We start from the raw sequence: 20,749 nt of genomic DNA, 5'->3' as shown, positions 1-20,749 counted from the left end.
AGTATTTTAAAATTGAAGGACTAAATTGTACTATAGTTTGAAAGAAAACCTAAAAACCAAAATTGCCCCAAAATATAAAGACTAAAAACATATTTAACCATATTATATATTATATATTTTTTGTAATTTAATTTAAATTTTATTTTAATAATTTATAATAAATATATATTTTTTTAAATATTTGTTGATCCACGGGCATTCTCGGATTTTAAAATATCTGCAGATATTTTTTAAACAAATATTCGTGCAGATAGCAAATAGGATAACGAATGGATTTTTTTTGTCGAATCGGATTGCGAATAGACGTTATCTGCGAATGGATTTTTTTTGTCGAATCGGATTGCGAATAGACGTTATCTGTGCCTGACCTGTTGTCATCTCTAGTTTAATCATTTTAGCATTTTGCTTTACTTTTCACGTAATACACAGTATTCAATGAATTTAAATTTTGGTTTGGAACGAAACAGAAAACTAATAACCATTTTAGTAACTGATATAGAATTTGTTAAGTTTAGAAGGTTAGACGAGATTCTTATCTTTAATATGCATCTTTGTGAACTATTGTCTAAAAGTTTAAAAAAAAAAATATCACTTTCACTATCGGAAGATGAGTTAAGAAAATATTTACCTATATAGAAAGATTTCTTTGCAAAAAAACTTATTTTTAATTTTTGGTAGATTTATTTTGTTTTGAATGTTACACATCATCATTTTAGACATTGTTTCCGAGACATGTATTGGATAAATCAAGAGCTAATTTTTAATATGTGGAAGAATGAAATTATACCAAAAAAAAACAGAAAAATGTCAAGTAAGTTAACCTTAAATTTAGTAATACCGATTATTTAGACTGTATTCACTTTAAAAAGAGTGAAATGATGAATTTAAAAAGATTTGAGAATAGATATTTTATTATTTATTTGAGTGAATTTGAAAATAATTAAGAGTGGATTTGAAAATAAAATTTGTTAGAATTAATGTAGAAATTGATTTATGTAAAAAATAAAATAAATTTATTTAAAGAATAAAAATTAAAAATTACCAAAATATATAAAAATAATATGAAATTGTTAATATTATATATAAATTATTATAAAAAGAGAAAAATAAAAATTATTTTTTAACCTGAAAAATTATATTATTATTATTATTATTTATTATTATTAAAGTAACTAAATTGATTTATATATGAATAATTTCTATCTCTCAATATTAAAAAGAAAAGAAAGACGTAAACCTTGTTTTGTTATCTGCAAACTTTTTCTTTTATTAAACTCCATCCTTTTTTTTCTTCCATTTTTGCAGGTTCAACTCTACCACCATCTAGCTTCTTCCATGTTCCTAAATTGCATACCACCTGCAACACAAAGTAAATGGATCAAAAGCCATTAAAACAGAAAGTCGCATTCGTGTAATAGAGGGCTAAAATAGGTTTCTCACAAAAATCATCGCAAATCCCCTCCTTTCTTTCTTCTCAAATCCATTTAAACGAACATAAAAAGCAAATTCAATCCATCCTCCCAAATCACTTACCATCCCTTAATTGCCATAAAAAGAGGGAATGGGACAAATGGTCCACCATATTCTGTTCACTTACATCTTTTGTTCTCAGAGTAGACATTACTTTTGAAACGAATGGAAAGATAACGGCAAAAATGGCATTACCAAAACTCAACCTCGAAATCAGTATGCATTCTTAATTCTTCGGGTTTATTGGTCTTGAGTGACAAGACAGATCAAAGATATCAACTAAAATCACTAACTTTTATACTTAATATTTCATCGTGAGAAGAATTTAGATTGAGATTATATTCCATTATTTCATTAAAAAATTGGTACAAATTTTGATAGAATAGCATTCTACTTGTGACTACGATCTTGTCAAGCTCATATGGCGTCATCAAAATACACATTTATAGAAAACCATTGACAAAACTACTGCCCGAGAAATGATTAATAACGGATGCCAGTTGAATAACAAGAGTTAATTCCAAACATAGAGACTTTATCTCTTAAAATGCTATTACTGTTTCCTGTCTCCAGTAATCTTGTTCTCTTTCTTGGTTATTCAAAGAGGCATTTTGTTCCTATAATTAGGTAATTTGTAAAAGTATGATTGCATGTATATTTTCTATTGTAAAAGTATGGTTGCATGTATATTTTCTTAGTCATCATGTCAAACTACAAAATTGAGCTCAACACAGAAGCCTAGCCTACTTAATTAGACTAACTAACATGTGCATTGAAAACTTATATGCAATGCATTGAAAGCAACCCACCTCTCCATACGACACTGCAGGTATTTTTTTGTGAATTGCCTGCATTTTTCAGACTGGTGGCCAACAGTCTTCAAACAATTTAGGTACTCCACCTTCTCCTGCAACGAGGGAGATACAAGAATGAATCAAAATGGAGTTGAGAAACCAAAAATGAATAAACAAGTGAAAAAAAAGCATACATACTAGGTCACTCAAATGCAAATGGTCCAATGGGAATTTTCCCTTCTCCGGAGGCACCGGACGGAGCCCCCTGTTGCCACCAAACGCACCACCTATACTACACAAAACAGTCAAAGACAACATTAATAATCACAAACCGGTAAAGAATAAAGCACAGCGAAGCATACTCTACAACATAGGAATAACAAAGGATATTTGTTTTAGAAGCATAAAGATTTCAAACAACCCTAGAGCATAGCATTTTCACTACAAAATTTGGAAGCAATTATTTATCAAACAGCTCTCATTTCTAGGGTTTCATGCGGAAGCTTTGGTACGAAATCTGAGAAAGCAATTTCAATTTAAACTGGATTAAATTAAAAATATAAAATTTAAAAAAAAAAAAAAAAAAAAAAAAAAAAAAAAAAACACGCTGCAAGTTGGATCTTTTGCACTTGAGATGATCAAACCAGGAGTCAAGTTTCCCAAGAAAAATTCTTCTGGGTAAAATGTTTAGAACTTTATTTTATTTTTAAGCAAACTTTTTAATTAGAGTTATTAAACTTTAAGAGTTTAATAAATTTGAATATATGTATATATTATTATATTATATTATGTATGAAAAGGAACCAGGGAATTCTGAGTTTACGAAATTAACCTTGGGTGATTGACTTCAACTCAAGTGAATGTTGTCGAGTTGTATTTTCTTTAATTTGTGGTTTTTAAACTTTTCAATTCAATTATATTTGACGCCTAAAACAAGGTTGAAAGTGGAACTCTGCAACCTGGATCTAGCACCTTCTGTCTGGTAAATGTATAACCTAAAGCCATTTGATCTCACATTACAGAGGCCAGTTGATATAAATTGTTGGCAATCCTACAATTTTTTACCAGTTGAAAGGTGGGGATATGCCGAGAGGAAAGGCTGTAACAGAAAACTGCGCAATGAGCAAATCCTATGTTCTAATCACTAGATCTGTTTATCAGTCAATTACATATTAAATTCTCCGCTCATATATTCGTCACTTTGAGCATGCTCAATTCCAAGAAAAACTTAAATCGCATTCATGTATTTGTTCCTAAATTAAGAATATATTATAAGGAGCTTTATTGAATTAGACAAAATCAGAAGAAGCTAAGCTAATAATTTTACAGATGGATCATTAAAGTAAAACTCTATGATTCATTTTTCAAAAGTCTTAGCTGGAATGTGATTATTACAATATCTATGACAAATCCAAAAAAATGTAATATCAACCGCTCGAGTTAACTTGTTGAAGTTTACGTTTTCTGTTTAGTTATGGTCGTCGAGTTAATTCGATAGTAACCTTTGTTTTCGAATAAACTCGTTAGTATACTCGGTTTCTAAATAAATTCGTATTCTAAATAAATTCGTTAGTGAACTCGGTTTCTGAGTAAACTCGTTAGTAAATTTGATTTTCCGAGTAAACTCGTTAGTGAACTCAGTAAAATTGTATAAAACTGTGATTTTGCGGTGATTTAATGAGTTAAGATAGGTAAAAAGTATTTAATGACCTGATTAGAGTCTTCTTTTTTGTTGTGTTTCACTCTACCGCTGCCTGCATTCGTGGTCATCGTTTGTGGTCTCGTCGTTACGCTCCGGTGGCCTGTTTCACACTCCCTGTTGCAGTTGCCGCTTGTTGTCGCCTCATTTGCGGTCACCGTTCGTCTTGCTCGTGATCGCGCTTTGCTCATGATCACGCCTTGTTCATTGTCCGCTTTGCTCGTGGTCGTGCCTTGTTCGTCGTCTTGATCGTCATCGTGCTTGTCGACATGCTTGTTGCCGTGTGACGTCCCGTTTGAGTCCCTCTGGTGGTGGTAATGGTGATAAGTAAAATAATTTTCGTTTCAAAAGCGCTTCTGGATTTGTGTTTTAAGACGTGATTTTTTTTGATGTTTTAAGTATTCTTTCAAATTTCCGTGACTTGTTGTAAACAAATTTTTATTAAAAAGTGATGTGACTAAAGCCTGGAGTTGTATTTTAAGACGTGATTTTTATTTTTTTTAATGTTTTAAGTACTCATTCAGATGCCTGTGATTTGTTGTAAAAATTGTTTCATTAAACAGTGTTGTGACTATTGCCTGTCACAGTGTCATTACACATTAATATGATTAAAAAGATGACATGTGACGTGAGGTCTCTGTACTTTTATTAAATATTATATAAACTATACTATATACTTTTAATAATATTATATAAAAGATTTCTTCGTTTTATAATGAAAATTGTGACCATATGTGTGCTTTTATTATAATGTATTTTTATTATATAAATAAAGTTTTGATTTTATAATAAAAATTACTTTGTATATTGCATTTTAATGTTTTTTTTATTATTTTAATATGTAAAAAAATATTTAATATTAAATGAGTTCTACCTCCCGTCTCCCTTCTTGCGCGAGAGAGAAACTCCCTTACTCCCCATGCCGCGCTTTCACCCCATCAGCGAGACTAGCCGTCGCCGGTGCCCTCGACGGGAGAGTCAGCGCCCTTCATGGCGATCCAAAACTCTCACCCTCTCTTCTACGCGCGGATCAAACCCTCGCTCTGAGAGCCCGACGTCGCTGCCGCCGCTCACCCAAGGACGTGGCCGTCACCAGGCCGCCGCCCTCCGTGGCCGGTGATCCTTTTTCTTCCTCTGTCCCTTTGCTCTGATATGGGTTCGTGCTCTACCGCGTGTAAGTGATTTTTCGTGATTTAAAAATGCAAAAGATGACAGAAGAACTGAAATGGGGCTTGAATGGTTGAAGTTGGCGAGGATGATGAAACTGTTATGTTTTCGTTTTTGCAGGAAAGTGAGCTTTTGGGATTTTTGGTGGTATAAGTTAGGGCATGATGAGGGTGAGGATGGTGTTGGGTAACAATGGAGATCATTAGAGAGGACGGAGATGATGGTGATTAAGCAAGCATGCGGCTAGAGGTTTCAGGCTAAAGATGCATTGGATGGTGATGGAGAAAGGGGAATATTTACACAACAATATCTTACACAAACAGAGCAGAAATGTGTTCGAACAGCAAGTATAAGCATGAAGACAGAAATGTGTAAGGTGTGCTTACCTTTTGGAGCTTCTGTTGGCCTCGTGTCTCAGCTGGTTTCCTCTTCCCTGTGGATGACTTTCTTTCTCAGCTCGTTCTCCCCTTTCCTTTCTTCTTTTTGTATATATCATAACCTTGCGTGAAGGGTCTTTTGAACCTTGCCGTGATGAGACCAAAGTCCATTGTTTCCTACCTCCTGTACGGCAACTAGCTTTTGCTTTTTACTCTTAAAGCAATTAAAGCAATTAGACCTGGACATGACTGAGCTAAAATGGTTGATAGGAAAAGATTTGACACCAAAAAAGAATCCACTCTTGGAAACGCAAATGGTCAAGTAAAATCTCTGATCACGTTTGTTTTTTTTTTTCTTTATTTTTTTATTCTTTTATAAGTTTTCCTATTCTTTCTTCTTCTTTTCTTTTAAAGAAAAAGACTAGATAAAATACTGTGAAATAAACTGGTATCAAAATAATAATATAAAACGAAATAATATACAGTAAAATAAAATTAGAATAATAGGATAACATAAAATAAAAATGAAATAAAATAATATAACAATAATGAAATATAATAAAGTAAAATAGAATACAATAATATCTAATGAAAAGAAAAGATAAAATAACATAATAAAATAAAGTAAACTAAAAAAGGTAAAATAATAAAATTAGAAATAATAAAATAAAATAAACTAAAAAAGGTAAAATAATAAAATTAAAAAAAATAAAAATAAAAGAAAATAACATAAAATAAGAAGAAAAAAAAACTAATTATTTAATTATTCGAACGAAATTGAATATTAACCGCGGGAGGAAGAGAGGTAAGGGGTGCATGAAAATTTGGATAAAAGAGAACTAAAACTTAGATATTTAGGGAATTAGAAGAAAAAAATGAAGGTGTGAACATAATATTTAGAAATTACCGCCGTTCCTTTTAAAAATAGTTGGAAAATTATTCTAAAAGAAATATTTATATTATAGGGGCTGTTTGTGTTAGTAACCATTAGAAAGTTTTAAAAAGAAAATACCAACAATTTTAAATATAAATAACCGGAAATTATTCAGAATTTCTAAAACCGTTAAAAAAAAAAAAATCTCCTAAAATCAATTGTTTTTGTTGCATAGTTTGCATACTGAGTTGGGTGATAAGGATTTGTTAAATCAATTTTGTATACAATAAATTATTGCTGTGGAGAGTAGAAAACATTCCAATAACAATCAATCACACAATCTAAGATGTAATAAAATCGTTCTCATCATAAAATGGATTCATTTATTTTAAAAATGTCTGATTTTCACATTTACTTCCAAATTACTTAACTTTCATATAAATTAACACAATTTTCATAATTTAATTAATTAAAATACATACGAAATAAACAATCTGATAATAATAAATTATACTTTTTCACTTAAAAAAATATTTTATCACAGTTCACCTAAAATTTTATTTGCGGGAGATTAAATTTAACCAAAGCTTCATATTTTGAATTAATACCTAATACTAATTATCAATACATCAATTTATTATATCTATAAATAATTATCCATATATTAATTTGTATATAACTTTCATTTTAAAATATTTTATATCAATTTAAAACATTTTGTAATTTTATTTTTAGATTTAGTTTTACTTATTGCAAGTAAAATGAATAATACTTAGTTTTTCTCTATCCCAACAATTTATTACTTAAAATGATTATAACATTTTATTTCAATACTTTTCTATAAATTTTATTAACAAGATATTTATTTAAACATTACTAAATCATTTAAATTTATACAAAATTTATTCGTTAAAGTACTATTGTCATATAACTTAGTTGATCCCGATGGGTAAAATACAATTTTATAATTTTATTTCAACATAACATTTTAGAAACCGCCGGAAAGGACTGTATTGAGCATGGCCAGTTCCTAATCTCCATATATGTGCTAGCTTTGATATTACTGTTAGATAATTTTAGAAGAATATTATTACTTATGATTCTTAATGATATTATGTTGTGTACCTAATTAATTATTTTTTTTTTTTCTTCTTTTTACTTATTACTTATCTTTTCTTCTTTTTTTCCCTATCATTTTCTATTCATACATTGAAACTAATATCTATATTTTCATCTCTTCTTTGTGTGAGTTTATTCCTCAATATTTGAAACATTGTTTGAAAGAAATTAAGTTGTGAAAGGTGATTCCAAAGGGTTGTAAACAATAGAGAGTGAAAATGGTACTCTCATATATTCGTTTTAACACATTTTTGCTTTCCAACCTGCATCTTATACGTACCACCACTTCATCTTCTTTTACAAACTAAAATGTCATACCTAACCACAACGTTTATCAGCGTGATAAAGTTCGTCTTATTATGTAGGGTATCTGCATGCAATACATGTATCATGTAAGAGAGAGCTTAGAAAGAAAGAAAGATTCTGCAACCAATAAACAATGTTTGGATCCTTTATAATAATACAGTTCTGCATATTAAAAATTAGAGAACTCTTATAATACGTTCATTCTGGACAAGATATTTGAAACAGAATTAATTAATCTCTATTTAATGTTTTATTCATTCACCATTTACTTTTAAAATTAGATAGATGCACCACTTAGTATTAAATTATTTTAGGTAAAAATTTCATAATTAAGTAGGATAATTACTTAGTTTTATAACTAATTAGAATAGATTAGACTATTTCTGTCTTCAAATTTATAACTAATTTTGGTATACGACTTAGTTTTATAACCAGTTTAATAAATTTGTCTTTTATAGTGTTTCGTTGAATATCGTCAATTATTTTAACCTTTTAATCCTCTTGACATGAACAAAAGTCATTTTAATGGACAAATCATGCATAAACATGCTTCAAAATACAAGTCAATATATGAAAGGATCTTCTTAGACTTTGCATTCACTAAAAGTAGTGTTAGCAGAATGATAATATGTCTATGTCAAAAGTACAATTTTAAAAAATGAAGAAATATATGAACATTTAATTATTAAACATTTTTCAAAAGGATATATACACTAGGACAGAAGAGTAAATGACGAAACTCATTGAGTAACGGCCGAAGAATATAGTGGAAGAATTGAAATTAATGATAATATCTTTCAATTATAAATTGAAATTATATGGTCGAATGAAACAAACAAAACGGCTAACTTGTTCACCAATCTTTCGATTGAATTGACTAGCCTAACCCAGTCAATTTTTTAATCATTGCAATGAAGGAACAAAATCAACGTCCATATAATTATAACCACGGGTCTAAAAGAGGGAATGGGACAAATTGTTCACCATCTTCTATTCACTGACATCTTTTGTTCTCAGAGCATGCTTAGACATTACTTTTCAAACGAATGGGAAGATAACGGCAAAAATGGCATTACCAAAACTCTACCTCGAAATCAATATGCATTCTTAATTCTTCGGGTTTATTGGTCTTGAGTGACAACCCTATCAGTAACTTTCCCTCCAAGAGTTTCTACATTACTTTCCTTAAAACCTAGTTCAGCCAAGTCTTGTTTTGCCATCAAGCTCCTGTAAGAAGCCAATAACATAGTTCATGGTAATTAGTTATTAAAAAAGCTAGTCAAAACAAAGGTAGGAACCATATATACCAAAAGTAATATCTACAGCATAATATAACTATTTTACAAAGAAAAGAACAAGACAGATCAAAGATATCCACTAAAATCACTAACTTCTATACTAAATATTTCATCGTGAGAATAATTTAGATTGAGATTATATTCCATGGTTTCATTGCAAAATTGGTACAAGTTTTGATAGAATAGCATTCTACTTGTGACTACGATCTTGTCAAGCTCATATGGTGTCATCAAAATACACATCTATAGAAAAACCATTGAAAAAAACTACTGCCTGAAAAATGATTAATAACGGATGCCAGTTGAATAACAAGAGTTAATCCTAAATATAGAGACTTTATCTCTTAAAATGCTATTACCGTTTCCTGTCTCCAGTAATCTTGTTCTCTTTCTTGGTTACTCAAAGAGGCATTTTGTTCCTATAATTAGGTAATTTGTAAAAGTATGGTTGCATGTATATTTTCTATTGTTTTTAGTTCCATACTCAAGATCATAATTAGGCTTAAATGAATAATGCTCACTCTTTTCCTCACCAAAATTTGCATTGCTCAATTAAACAGATCATAGTCAAAAATTCAGAATGACTAATTCAAATCCACGAAAGATAATTAAGACTTTATAAAGTTGCTTAGTGATCACGTCAAACTACAAAATTGAGCTCAACAGAGAAGCCTGGCCTACTTAATTAGACTAACTAACATGTGCATTGAAAACTTATATGCAATGCATTGAAAGCAACCCACCTCTCCATACGACACTGCAGGTATTTTTTTGAGAATTGCCTGCATTTTTCAGACTGGTGGCCAGCAGTCTTCAAACAATTTAGATATTCCACCTTCTCCTGCAACGAGGGTGGTACAAGAATGAATCAAAATGGAGCTGAGAAACCAAAAATGAATAAACAAGTGAAAAAGAAGCATACATACTAGGTCACACAAATGCAAACGGTCCAATGGGAATATTCCCTTTTCGGGAGGCACTGGACGGAGCCCCCTGTTGCCACCAAACGCACCACCTGTACTACACAAAACCGTCAAAGACAACATTAATAATCAGAAACCGGTAAAAAATAAAGCACAGCGAAGCATACTCTACAACATAGGAATAACAAAGGGTATTTGTTTTAGAAACAACAAAAGAAGCATAAAGATTTCAAACAACCCTAGAGCATAGCATTTTCGCTACAAAATTTGGAAGCAATTCATTTATCAAACAGAAGATGAAAGGTGAAAGGGAAACAAATACCTGCAGCACTCATTTCTAGGGTTTCATGTGGAAGCTTTGATACGGGATCTGAGAAAGCAATTTCAATTTCAACTGGATTGAATTTATAAAAAAAAACACACACACACACACCACGCTGCAAGTTGATCCTTTTGCACTTGGGATGATTAAACCAGGAGTCATGTTTCCCAAGAAAAATTCTTCTGGGTAAAATGTTCAGAACTTTATTTTATTTTTAAGCAAACTTTTTAATTAGAGTTATTAAACTTTAAGAGTTTAGTAAATTTGAATATTTTTAATAACAATCAGTTATGTATTTCATTTAAGACCAAAATCTATCGCCATTCCCACAATGTATTTCACTCTGTTGTGTATATATATGGAAGATGTTATAACACTTTGCCTTCAGAACCAGAGATTCTCCAACTTTCTCTCTTACTGTAAGAAAAATGTCTTCACCATCACTCTTTTTTTAGTGACTCAAAATTGTTTGATGATGAATTGATTTTGTTGTTCTTTTTATTTTTCCTGGTTGAAGGTCTTCTGGTTGATTTTTATTGGGTTAGAAGTCTGAAAAGGATATGGGAGACTTAACGATAATCAATGAAGGAAACCACTCTGAGGCATGCATTTTTACTTCTCTATATTCAGCATGTTTTCAAATTGTTCTGTTGCTTTTCCTTTTTGGTTTGCTAAAAAGAAGAACCCTGTATTTACCACATTGAAAAATGTTAAGGTGTGTGAATAGGGAATTATAGCAAATAATAGCTTATAGAATAGGGTTCATCTAGAACTAAGGTACTAACAAACTATTTTCCTTGTCAATATAATGTGCTACTCTCTTTTTGTATGTAGAGAAATCTATTCAATAACAAAATAACCTGACGTATACGTGCGCCAAATAATCAAACAATTCATAACCATGCCTCAGTTGATCTTCCAGTTTCTAACTGTTTCTTTTTGTGTGTGTGTTTTCTATGGCAGAAAATGGAGGGAAACGTATCTGGTCCTAGTGGGAGCCATGCTACTAATATTTTAATAAACCATGACTTTTCTGATGGGCTAAACGCCTGGCATCCCAATTACTGCCATGGCTATGTAGTTTCATCTGAATCAGGCTATCAAGAAGCAATGACAGTAGGATTAGATGGTAATTACGCTGTGATCACAGACCGTAGGCAATGCTGGCAAGGTTTAGAGCAAGATATCACAGACAAAATTTTTGTTGGTTCCACTTACATGGTTTCAGCTTTTGTTGGAGTATATGGGCTTACTCCTGATTCTACTCATGTTAAAGCTATTCTGAAACTAGAACGTCACGGTTCAGACCCAATAGGTTGACCTAGTGGTCGGATTGAAGTATTTTACAAAAAGTTATAGGTTCAAACCTTATGCTGCATACCAAAAGAACATGAAGATTGAAGAGATAAGATGACCATACCAGGGAGGATTTGATTTTGAGGGCTTGGAGACGGAAGTGATAAAAATCGCCCCAGGGTACCATTCAGCAAAGTCCTCGACGCTCAGCTCAAGCAGGGGAAGATTGTGGTGCGGGGAAGGGGTTTGGGGAAATTTTGATGGAAAAAAAACCCTCCTAAAATCAATTCTTTTTGTATATAGTTTGCATACTCAGTTGGGTGGTAAAGTTTTATCTAATTGAATTCATATTTATTTAAAATATTTTACGTGTCAAAAAGATGTTTGATAAAATCTACAAAAGAATGTTATTTGCTTTGCATAGTATCAGTTCCTTAAATATCAACACAATTATTCTTTTGTTTAAATTCACTACAAGAAAATGTTAACTTAGTGATTAAATGTTAGCAATGAAAAAAAATCGACAATTAAATATATTTTATTAACAAATTTTCTAATGTTAATTATTAACTAATATTTTTGTTAGTAATGAATTTATCAGTAAAGTAGATTTCTACTACCGACAAAAATATTAACTAATAATGAATCTATTAGTAAAATCTATCAAATAATTTAAAATTTTTACCCTAATCAAAGTCCAAAGGTTAATAGTGACATTTTGAAAAAAATGGAGAAACATGAAGGAAAAATATGGGATGCAATAAGAAACGGGGGTTCATCCCTACACCTCCCCATTTCTACCCTCTACCTCCCCAACTTTCTTCAATTTTTTTTATTATAAAAGTAACCTTTTTACTTTTTTTTTTTTACTTTTAACCTTATTAAATTAGAAACCCTAGATTTATACTTCAGCATCTCACCTCGGGAGCTACTCCCTAACCCTTCTCTCCAATTTTTTTATATTCCAAAAGTAACTTATAGTAATTTTATTTTTTACTTTTACCATGTTTAATTTAAAACCCTAATCTTCTATTCTCTCTCTCCCTTTTACTGTGCTCTTATCCCACACCTCCACACTCCATAGAATCTCATTTGTTCTTATTCTTACTCTCTTCATCTTCCTCTCCCTTTCATACATACCCTCGTAGACACAAAGAGGACAATATTATAAGATATAAAAATGGTTAGTAATTATAATATTTAATTTGGTGAAATCAGTTAATGCAGATTGAGCCATTGGGGTAAGCACAGTAACAATAGTATCAGTATAATTAATAGTAACAGTTTTTAGGTTACCAAAAAGTTGGAGAATTTACATGGGATTTATTTTTGTAAATTTTTTTATATAGAGTAAAACTTGTTTCAAAANCCAAAATAAAAGAATAATGGTTAAAGTGGAAATAAACGGATGCTCATATATGTGATATCAATGCAACGGATGCTCCATTTCCATGGGTGGGGGTGTATGTTTATATATTGGTGAAGTAAAATATTTTAACCAGCAACCGTTAAGGATAAAAAGGTTATTTGTGTAATAAAAGAAAATTGAAGAAAGTTGGGGAGGTGGAGGATGGAAATGGGGAGGTGCAGGGATCAACTCCCATAAGAAACCCCTTAATTATAAAACGTTTGTGAGCCCATGTCTAAAATGGTAAACCCAGTTTTTACTTCCTGCACTCCTACTATTTCTTTGTCCACCCCTCCAATTGTACTTCTGATTACACATTTTGAAAACTTTTCAGATTTTTTTTTAAAAAAAAAAAATCCAAAATGATATTTTTAGAATAAAATCTACAAAGCATGAAATAAATTTCAAAATATTTTTTTGGGAATAATATTTCTGAAATAAACTCTTCCAAACACATGTAATGCTTTTCAAAATGAGTTTTCTATAACATTATTACATGAAATGTTGTTCAGAGAGAATTTCTCAAACACATAAAATACATTCCGAAATAAAATTGATGGCTCATAGGAGCTGTACACTGCAATATACCAAAAACGATGTAAACTACCGTTGCATAACTGAAAGAGAAGATAAAAAATACTCCTCTATGTTTCTTCGTCAATTCTGTACATGTTTAGATTGGAGTACCATCATCAAGACAAATAAAGAAAAAAAAAAGTGGAATATTTTTGTAGGAATTATAAAATATCTGATGAAAAAATATTTTCAAAACCTCTTACACAGTGTCTTATGTTAAAAATCAGAGATCAATAAAATCAAAAGACCAAATAGTTAGCCTTATTAAGGTGAGGGAAAGTAGGAATTATATATATAACTGGAAAAAACTTCAGAAGTAAAAAAATAAAAATAAAAATTATTCAAATATTCTACACGATTATGATTGTTCTTCTAAATAAACTTTTTAAAAATAAAATCTGTACAAATGAATATTAATGTTTCAGGAACCACGGTCAGTAATATAAATTTTTCGATTATATGTCAAAATTTGATTTCCGGACACCTAATTGCGACATGTGGTTGGTAAACAGGTTTAATTATGTAAATACGTTTAAAAAGCTTTATTTGTGAATTTTTTTTTTTAAAAAAAATAGATTTATGTGAGAAAAAAACTTGCACAATTATAATAATCAAGATATTTAATTTATGGAAAAAATATTGAAACAATTCAATATCACAAATCTAATAAAGCCAATTAACTTGAATAATTCAATTACATGTATTTTCAACATTTTATTATAAAGAGTATTTAACAAGTATGAAAATTTATCTCCTATCAGTTTAATTCTTATTATCTCATGCATGTTTAAACTTAAAAAACAACAAAATAACTATAATTGAAAAACTTATCAAAAAGTCATTTTTTAAAAGCTTTCAATTCAATTAAATAATCCATTAACTTTAAGTTATCGGCATCCAACCTTAGAGTTTAATTTATATACCAAAATTATAAAAACACCCATAAATATATCTGTTATAGTATACCCAATTCAAATCATAATAATTGATTCCAAGTCTCTAATCTAAATTATATATTATTTTGGTGTTCTAATTTTCTAGACGACTAAAATCAATATGGACTTCTCATAAAAACATTGAATTCGACAAACGAAAATAAAGTCTATGAAAATTTGTCAAGTATTAAGTCTAATTTTTCAAATGAAGCAAAAGCCATCAAATAAATGGCATAAAAAGAGAACTTACTGTTTTTGGATAAAAGAAATTTGACGAAGAAAGTAAACACAACTTAAAATTAATAACTTATTTTCATTAGATTATGTAAACATTTAAGTCTACTTTCATGAATAGTATAACCAGGAGGGACGCCTCTGATGAGTTCTTACATGTTCTGCATAATTTACTGCAGAGGAACCAGTGTTAAGAATTGTGTCTAGTATCATATGCCAATGATTAATGAAGCAAAACACTACCAACCTTAGTTACAGCAAAACTTTTTGAACCACTACAAGGAAAAACGTCATTATCTATGGCTGAAATCCGTATACAAGGTCCAAAATCCGTATATAATTTTTTGTTATATACAGATTACATACGAGCAAAAATCCGTATATAATACTGTCGTAGGTAGTGTTATATACGGATAATCCGTATATAATTATATACAAAACATCCGTATATAATTATATACAGATTATCCGTATATTCGTATATAAGTATATACGACTATTCCGTATACACGTATATAATTATATACGGATACGGATGTTCTAATATCATAATATAATCTATATTCTATAAAAAAAATCATAATATAATCTATATAATGTTGATTACCATGTCTAAACGCATCAGTTTCAAAAGTCAATAGGCAAACTAATGTAAAATGTAATTTATATTCCTTTATCTACCATTCATTAAATTGGTCATAAATTTTGTAATAAAATATAATTAAAACCCATACCAGAATTATCAATGTCAAATCCATATTTTACTACTTGCACTGCTTATTGAGATTACCCTTTAACCACTTGTTTTTTTATCAATTAAGTAATTCAAAAATGTGTAACAACAGTGTCTGGGTTGTGCAGTTGTTAATCACGCTAGTCTCACACACTACAGCTCCCCATTTCGAACCTGGGCTCAGACAATCTCATTAAATTAACTTTTACATTTTGGAATGAAAAAGAAAAAGTGATGACTTCAGATTTCAAGGTCTCAAATTTAGAGTGTTGAAGTTGGAACATATTTTAAATTGAGTAACTAAACTCATTGTTACCATGAACTCTTAGCTCAATATCATTTTACAATGTTATACTTCCAAAGTAGTTTTTTAGAATGTTATCCTTCCCTAGCTTTTATACTATTAGGAACTCTTGATATTGATGACCTAATCCATGTATCGAAGAGAGATAAGAAGCCAAAAGTTTATGATATTAGTAAGGCTTGGTGTATGGCATAAGAAAAAGGGACACCGATGGCAGTATGATCAGAGAGTGGAGGAGGCAGTTCTGAAGGACAACTGTTGTACCATTGTTGTATTTTCTAAAATAAAGAAACATTGTTCTTTGTTGTCTTTGCTGTTCTGGAGTTAAAACATAAATGTGTTCCAGGTTTCTTGGTCTTAAGAAACCTAAGACAATAACTATAGGAGTGGTGGTAGGGACAATGGTATTGATGTGGCAACAGTGGTTATCAGTGATGGGTATTGAGGGTACCAATAACCAAGATCACTAATTTAGTCACAATAGTAACATATCAAGCTCTCTAATGACAATCACCATAACATTGAACATTAACATCATACAAAGATAAAAGCACAAATTACTGAGGGGGGAAAACCCCACAGTAAACAGATAAAAGAACATATTAATGAACACATACTCTTAAAGTATATTCATGTTATATGCTTCAATGTACAACAACTCTATCAATGACATAGGTATGCATTATATATAAGTTCAAATGTCAATACTCTTACCTTTTGTCTTCAAAACTTACTTCAGGAATTAAAAACAAGCAATTAAAGAAACCCAAAGCTGCAAACCCTACCAAGCCTCAAGATCCCTAGCAATTAAAAACAGCTTACAATCAATATATTACTAAGCAGAGACAGATTTTGAATATAAGGCTGCTTTTAGGTATATGTAACGGAGTTTTTAAATTATACCTCTAAATGTCCAGCATGAAAGAGATCAAAAGCACCACCAATATATACAAAGAGAATAAGGTCCTGGACCCTGCAACAGAGACAATAAATTAGAGGCCAACTACTACTCTATAGTTTAAGTACATTTAACATCCTCACTCAAAGACCTGCTTGAGGTTTATAAGTCAAGTAACGACTAACTAGGGATCTGCTTCAAGTCCCTCGTAAAGAAACAAATCGATCTAACATCACCAAATAAATAAGGAACAACTTTATTTTCATTTAGAAAGAAATACCAATAACACAACTACACAAATCACCATCAAAGACAATCAGATTAAATCGAACCAATTAATTTTCTGATTCACCTTGCAACCTCTACTAGCTACAACGATGTCTTCAAAAGCTGGAATCAAAAAGTAGAAAAAAGGACTTGGAACATTATTTCCTTTCACTCAGGAATAAAATATATAAAAGGAAGAAAAGGGGAAAAAGATACGAACAGCTATGCACACATAAAGTCACATCAAAATCCCGCAAAAGACACATGGAAATGTACATTTAAACAGATGAAAATGGATGTCATTCAAGGCTGAAACCAAACTGATTAAACAATCATCCAAATTAATTAAAACCTAATCAATCCAATGAAGGAAGAATAATGTGATACAATCAAAATGCAATCAAATCAGTGTTTGTAACTTCCTATCTCATGTAACAAGTTCAACTACATGTAATCAATTCCAAATAAGCATTAAAGGTAACCTGAAATAGAGAAAGGGCCAACAGAAAGATAGAGAACAATCTTCCATGGACTAAGTGCCGATTAAAGTTTATATAAGAATAGATACAAGATTTTCAGCTAAAGACTTAAAGTATAAGAGTGTAAACATTAGCCGCAGTCTAAAAGAACAATAATAATGACAGATAATGATTGGAAGTTAACAGTGAAACATGTTGTGTGTGGAAAAAATATCATAAGAAATGAATGTATTAAGTTCTTATGTAGTTGATATACTATAATGTAACTGATATTTTACTCAGTGCAAACAGTATGAAAATGGGGAAAGAACGCAAATCAAATATTTTGGACTGAACATTAGACAAAAGAGAAAATGCTATGCAACTTTCCTTAAAAATTAGTCAATATAGTGGAAACTATGCTATTAAGAGTTGAAAATGAATTCATATTATCACATAAATGGACGGGTATACAAAAAATAAGAAAGCATACCAAAACTCACAGAAGATTTGATTTCTCCTCAATAGATAATCAAAGAAACTAACACAACTATTGTGAGTATCAAATACAGGTATTACAATCAATTAATTATCAAAGTTCATCATTGGATATAATCTTTATGAATATTTGGGAATTGGAAATACCACTTTAAAGTGGCAGCAGCAGCAGCAAGGCACAAATAATACTCTTTATAATAACTAACATACTCCTTTTTTATTACTTGTATTCATTTTCCCAATATCACGTTTGTGAGCAGTGCTAATCAAGACAAGAAGGCGGCTGATGAATAGGATTAATTTTGTTTTCTGTGATGAGTACATAGAATTAATTTGTTTGATTGTGATGATAGACAAAGACAGGAGGAGAACAAGGTTCTTCACATAAGAAAGAAAACAAACGATACAAGGAAAAAAAACATATGTATATAAATACATATAACCCAATAGGTTGACCTAGTGGTCGGATTGAATATTTTACACAGTTATAAGTTCAAACCTTATAGTGCATACCAAAAAAACATGAAGATTGAAGAGATAAGATGAACCTAATTTGAGTTTGAGGGATTGGAGACGGAAGTGATAAAAATCGCCTCAGGTACCCTTCAGCAAAGTCCTCGACGTCTCGCCACCTCGACCTCGACCTCGACGCTCGACCCAAGCAGGGGAAGACGCTCCACGAACACAAGCAAGGGAAGATTGTGGTGAGGGGAAGGGATTTGGGGGAAATTTGATGAAAAAAAACCCTACTAAAATCGATTACTTTTGTAGTGGAGTTTGCATACTGAGTTGGGTGGTAAGGTTTTGTTAAAGCAATTTTCTACGTAATAAATAATATATATATATTAAAATATTTGATTTTGAAAAATATATTTTTTCCATCACATTTAAACTACTACACAGTATCAAAATGTGTTAAAAAATTGATTTCAAAATATCATTTTCCTCTTATTTTATTGTTGTAGAGAGTAAAAAACATTGTTAATAAAATCGTTCTGATCATAAAATGGATCATCATTTATTTTAAAAATTTCTGATTTTCACATTTACTTTACTTCCAAATTACTTAACTTCCATATAAATTAACACAATTTTTCATAATTTAATTAATTAAAATACGTACGAAATAAACAATCTGATAATAATAAATTATACATTTTCGCTTAAAAAAATATTTTATTACAGTTCACCTAAAATTTTATTTGCGGGAGATTAAATTTAACCAAAGCTTCATATTTTGAATTAATACCTAATATTAATCATCATCACATCAATTTATTATATCTATAAATAATTATCCATATATCAATTTGTATATAACTTTCATTTTAAAATATTTTATATCAGTTTAAAACATATTTTGTAATTTTTTTTTATATTTAGTTTTACTTATTGCAAGTAAAATGAATAATACTTAGTTTTTCTCTATCCCAACAATTTATTACTTAAAATTATTATAACATTATTTCAATACTTTTTTATAAATTTTATGAACAAGATATTTATTTCAACATTACTAAATCATTTTAATTCATACAAAATTTATTCATTAAAGTATTATTGTCATATAACTTAGGGTAAAAAACTATTCTATAATTGATATTTCAATATAACATTTTTATTTATTACATTTACTTACATAAAGTTGTTTTCATATCATTACTAAAAAAATATAAATATATTAATTTTAAACCACTACTTAAGATTTTTTAATACTTATATACTCTCTTTTTTTCAAAACAATAAATTCATTTTAAATTTGTATAACGAATAATCATAATGTAATATAATTTTAAACATATTTCATTAGTTTTAAAAAAAAATTACATCAGATTGCTTTTATTTTATCATTTAAATTATTCTACATTGAATTCACACAAAATATAATTATAACTTTTTATTTTGTTTACATATTCTTCAAACTCTTTATTTTCTAAATTAAAGAAAAAGTAAAAGACCGAGTAGAATTCGGTTCGCCAAAAATCAAACACGGACCGGTTCTTTGATACTGACGTGGATTATTAACTATAAGAATTTGATTAAAAATTGAATTTCTGAAGTCTAACAATAAATGGGTTTAATTAAGTAAATAAAATTATAACTGTTTATCTATATATATATATATATATATATATATATATATATATATATATATATATATATATATGTATGTTGCTGTTTTTCAGTTGGTACGTTTTAACAATGTGTACCGGATTATAGTAGACAAAAATACTCTCATTTATCATGGATTCAAAGTTTTAAGGTAAAGGATATTTAAATAATTTTCATTCTCAAAACTAAAAAAAAAAAAAAAACTCTCAAACCCTTACTCACCTCCCTCATTTCTCTCAACCCTTTCTCTTTCATCCCTCTCACTCCAACATTTTCTCGGTCATCTCTCTCACTCCAACATTTTTTTTGTCATCCCTACGGTTGCCCCAATTGAAAAAAAAAAAAATCATAAACTCTTGCCTAACCCTTGTCCTTTTCCCTTTCCACAAAGTGTTTCTTTTTCCTTTCTCTATTGGTATGGGATACATGATGTAAGATTACAACCTATAATTGAAAGAACTGTACTCCTAGGAAATTCTTCTATACCTATTTATTTAATTTTCTTATGTCCCTTTTTTATCACTGAATCAACTTCTACAGGCGTTTAGAATAAACTTTAACCACTGTGCAAGATAAAAANCAGTAAAATCATTTTTTACCTTTGAGATTTGGAAAGAGTAACATAAAATGACAAAATTTATATTCATTTTACACACATTAATAAATATAAAATGATTATAA

At 29.9% G+C, this 20,749-nt stretch overlaps 2 protein-coding genes across 6 annotated transcripts; both read right to left on the bottom strand.

Annotated features, from left to right (window-relative positions):
• Nucleotides 1-1,227: 1,227 nt before the first annotated feature.
• Nucleotides 1,228-5,744, bottom strand: LOC111241619 (cytochrome c oxidase assembly protein COX19-like). Its single transcript, XM_022780307.1, has 4 exons — nt 5,517-5,744; nt 2,463-2,556; nt 2,280-2,377; nt 1,228-1,357 (listed from the first exon to the last, which is right to left on the bottom strand). Exons 1-4 carry the CDS (start codon nt 5,624-5,626, stop codon nt 1,342-1,344), a joined length of 318 nt encoding a protein of 105 aa, XP_022636028.1. The 5' UTR covers nt 5,627-5,744; the 3' UTR covers nt 1,228-1,341.
• A 2,837-nt stretch (nt 5,745-8,581) lies between these two features.
• LOC106762163 (cytochrome c oxidase assembly protein COX19) lies at nt 8,582-18,755 on the bottom strand. 5 transcript variants are annotated; one of them, XM_022780936.1, is made up of 8 exons: nt 18,505-18,755; nt 17,066-17,123; nt 16,739-16,808; nt 16,550-16,635; nt 10,350-10,397; nt 10,031-10,119; nt 9,848-9,945; nt 8,582-9,033 (listed from the first exon to the last, which is right to left on the bottom strand). In XM_022780936.1, the coding sequence occupies exons 5-8, from the start codon at nt 10,360-10,362 to the stop codon at nt 8,928-8,930; spliced, it is 306 nt and encodes a 101-aa protein (XP_022636657.1). In that variant the 5' UTR covers nt 10,363-10,397; nt 16,550-16,635; nt 16,739-16,808; nt 17,066-17,123; nt 18,505-18,755; the 3' UTR covers nt 8,582-8,927. The 5 variants fall into 5 exon arrangements, with proteins under 5 accessions (XP_022636657.1, XP_014501395.1, XP_014501394.1 ...); XM_014645909.2 differs by having other exon boundaries at nt 17,086-17,123; XM_014645908.2 differs by lacking the exon at nt 17,066-17,123.
• Between the last annotated feature and the right edge of the window lie 1,994 nt (nt 18,756-20,749).

The sequence above is a fragment of the Vigna radiata genome, chromosome 5 (assembly GCF_000741045.1).
Source record: "Vigna radiata var. radiata cultivar VC1973A chromosome 5, Vradiata_ver6, whole genome shotgun sequence".
Taxonomy (NCBI): Eukaryota; Viridiplantae; Streptophyta; class Magnoliopsida; order Fabales; family Fabaceae; genus Vigna; species Vigna radiata.
Note: the sequence above shows the minus strand (reverse complement) of the source record. Positions and strands in the feature narration are given on the sequence as shown.

Coding starts and splice junctions, on each gene's coding strand:
- LOC111241619 (XM_022780307.1), bottom strand. CDS start 5,626: ATGATATATACAAAAAGAAGAAAGGAAAGGGGAGAACGAGCTGAGAAA. Junction 2,557..5,516: donor GCCAACAGAAGCTCCAAAAG/GTAAGCACACCT, acceptor TGTTTTGTGTAG/TATAGGTGGTGCGTTTGGTG. Junction 2,378..2,462: donor ATTTGCATTTGAGTGACCTA/GTATGTATGCTT, acceptor CCCTCGTTGCAG/GAGAAGGTGGAGTACCTAAA.
- LOC106762163 (XM_022780936.1), bottom strand. Junction 9,946..10,030: donor GTTTGCATTTGTGTGACCTA/GTATGTATGCTT, acceptor CCCTCGTTGCAG/GAGAAGGTGGAATATCTAAA. Junction 9,034..9,847: donor CTGCAGTGTCGTATGGAGAG/GTGGGTTGCTTT, acceptor GGCTTCTTACAG/GAGCTTGATGGCAAAACAAG.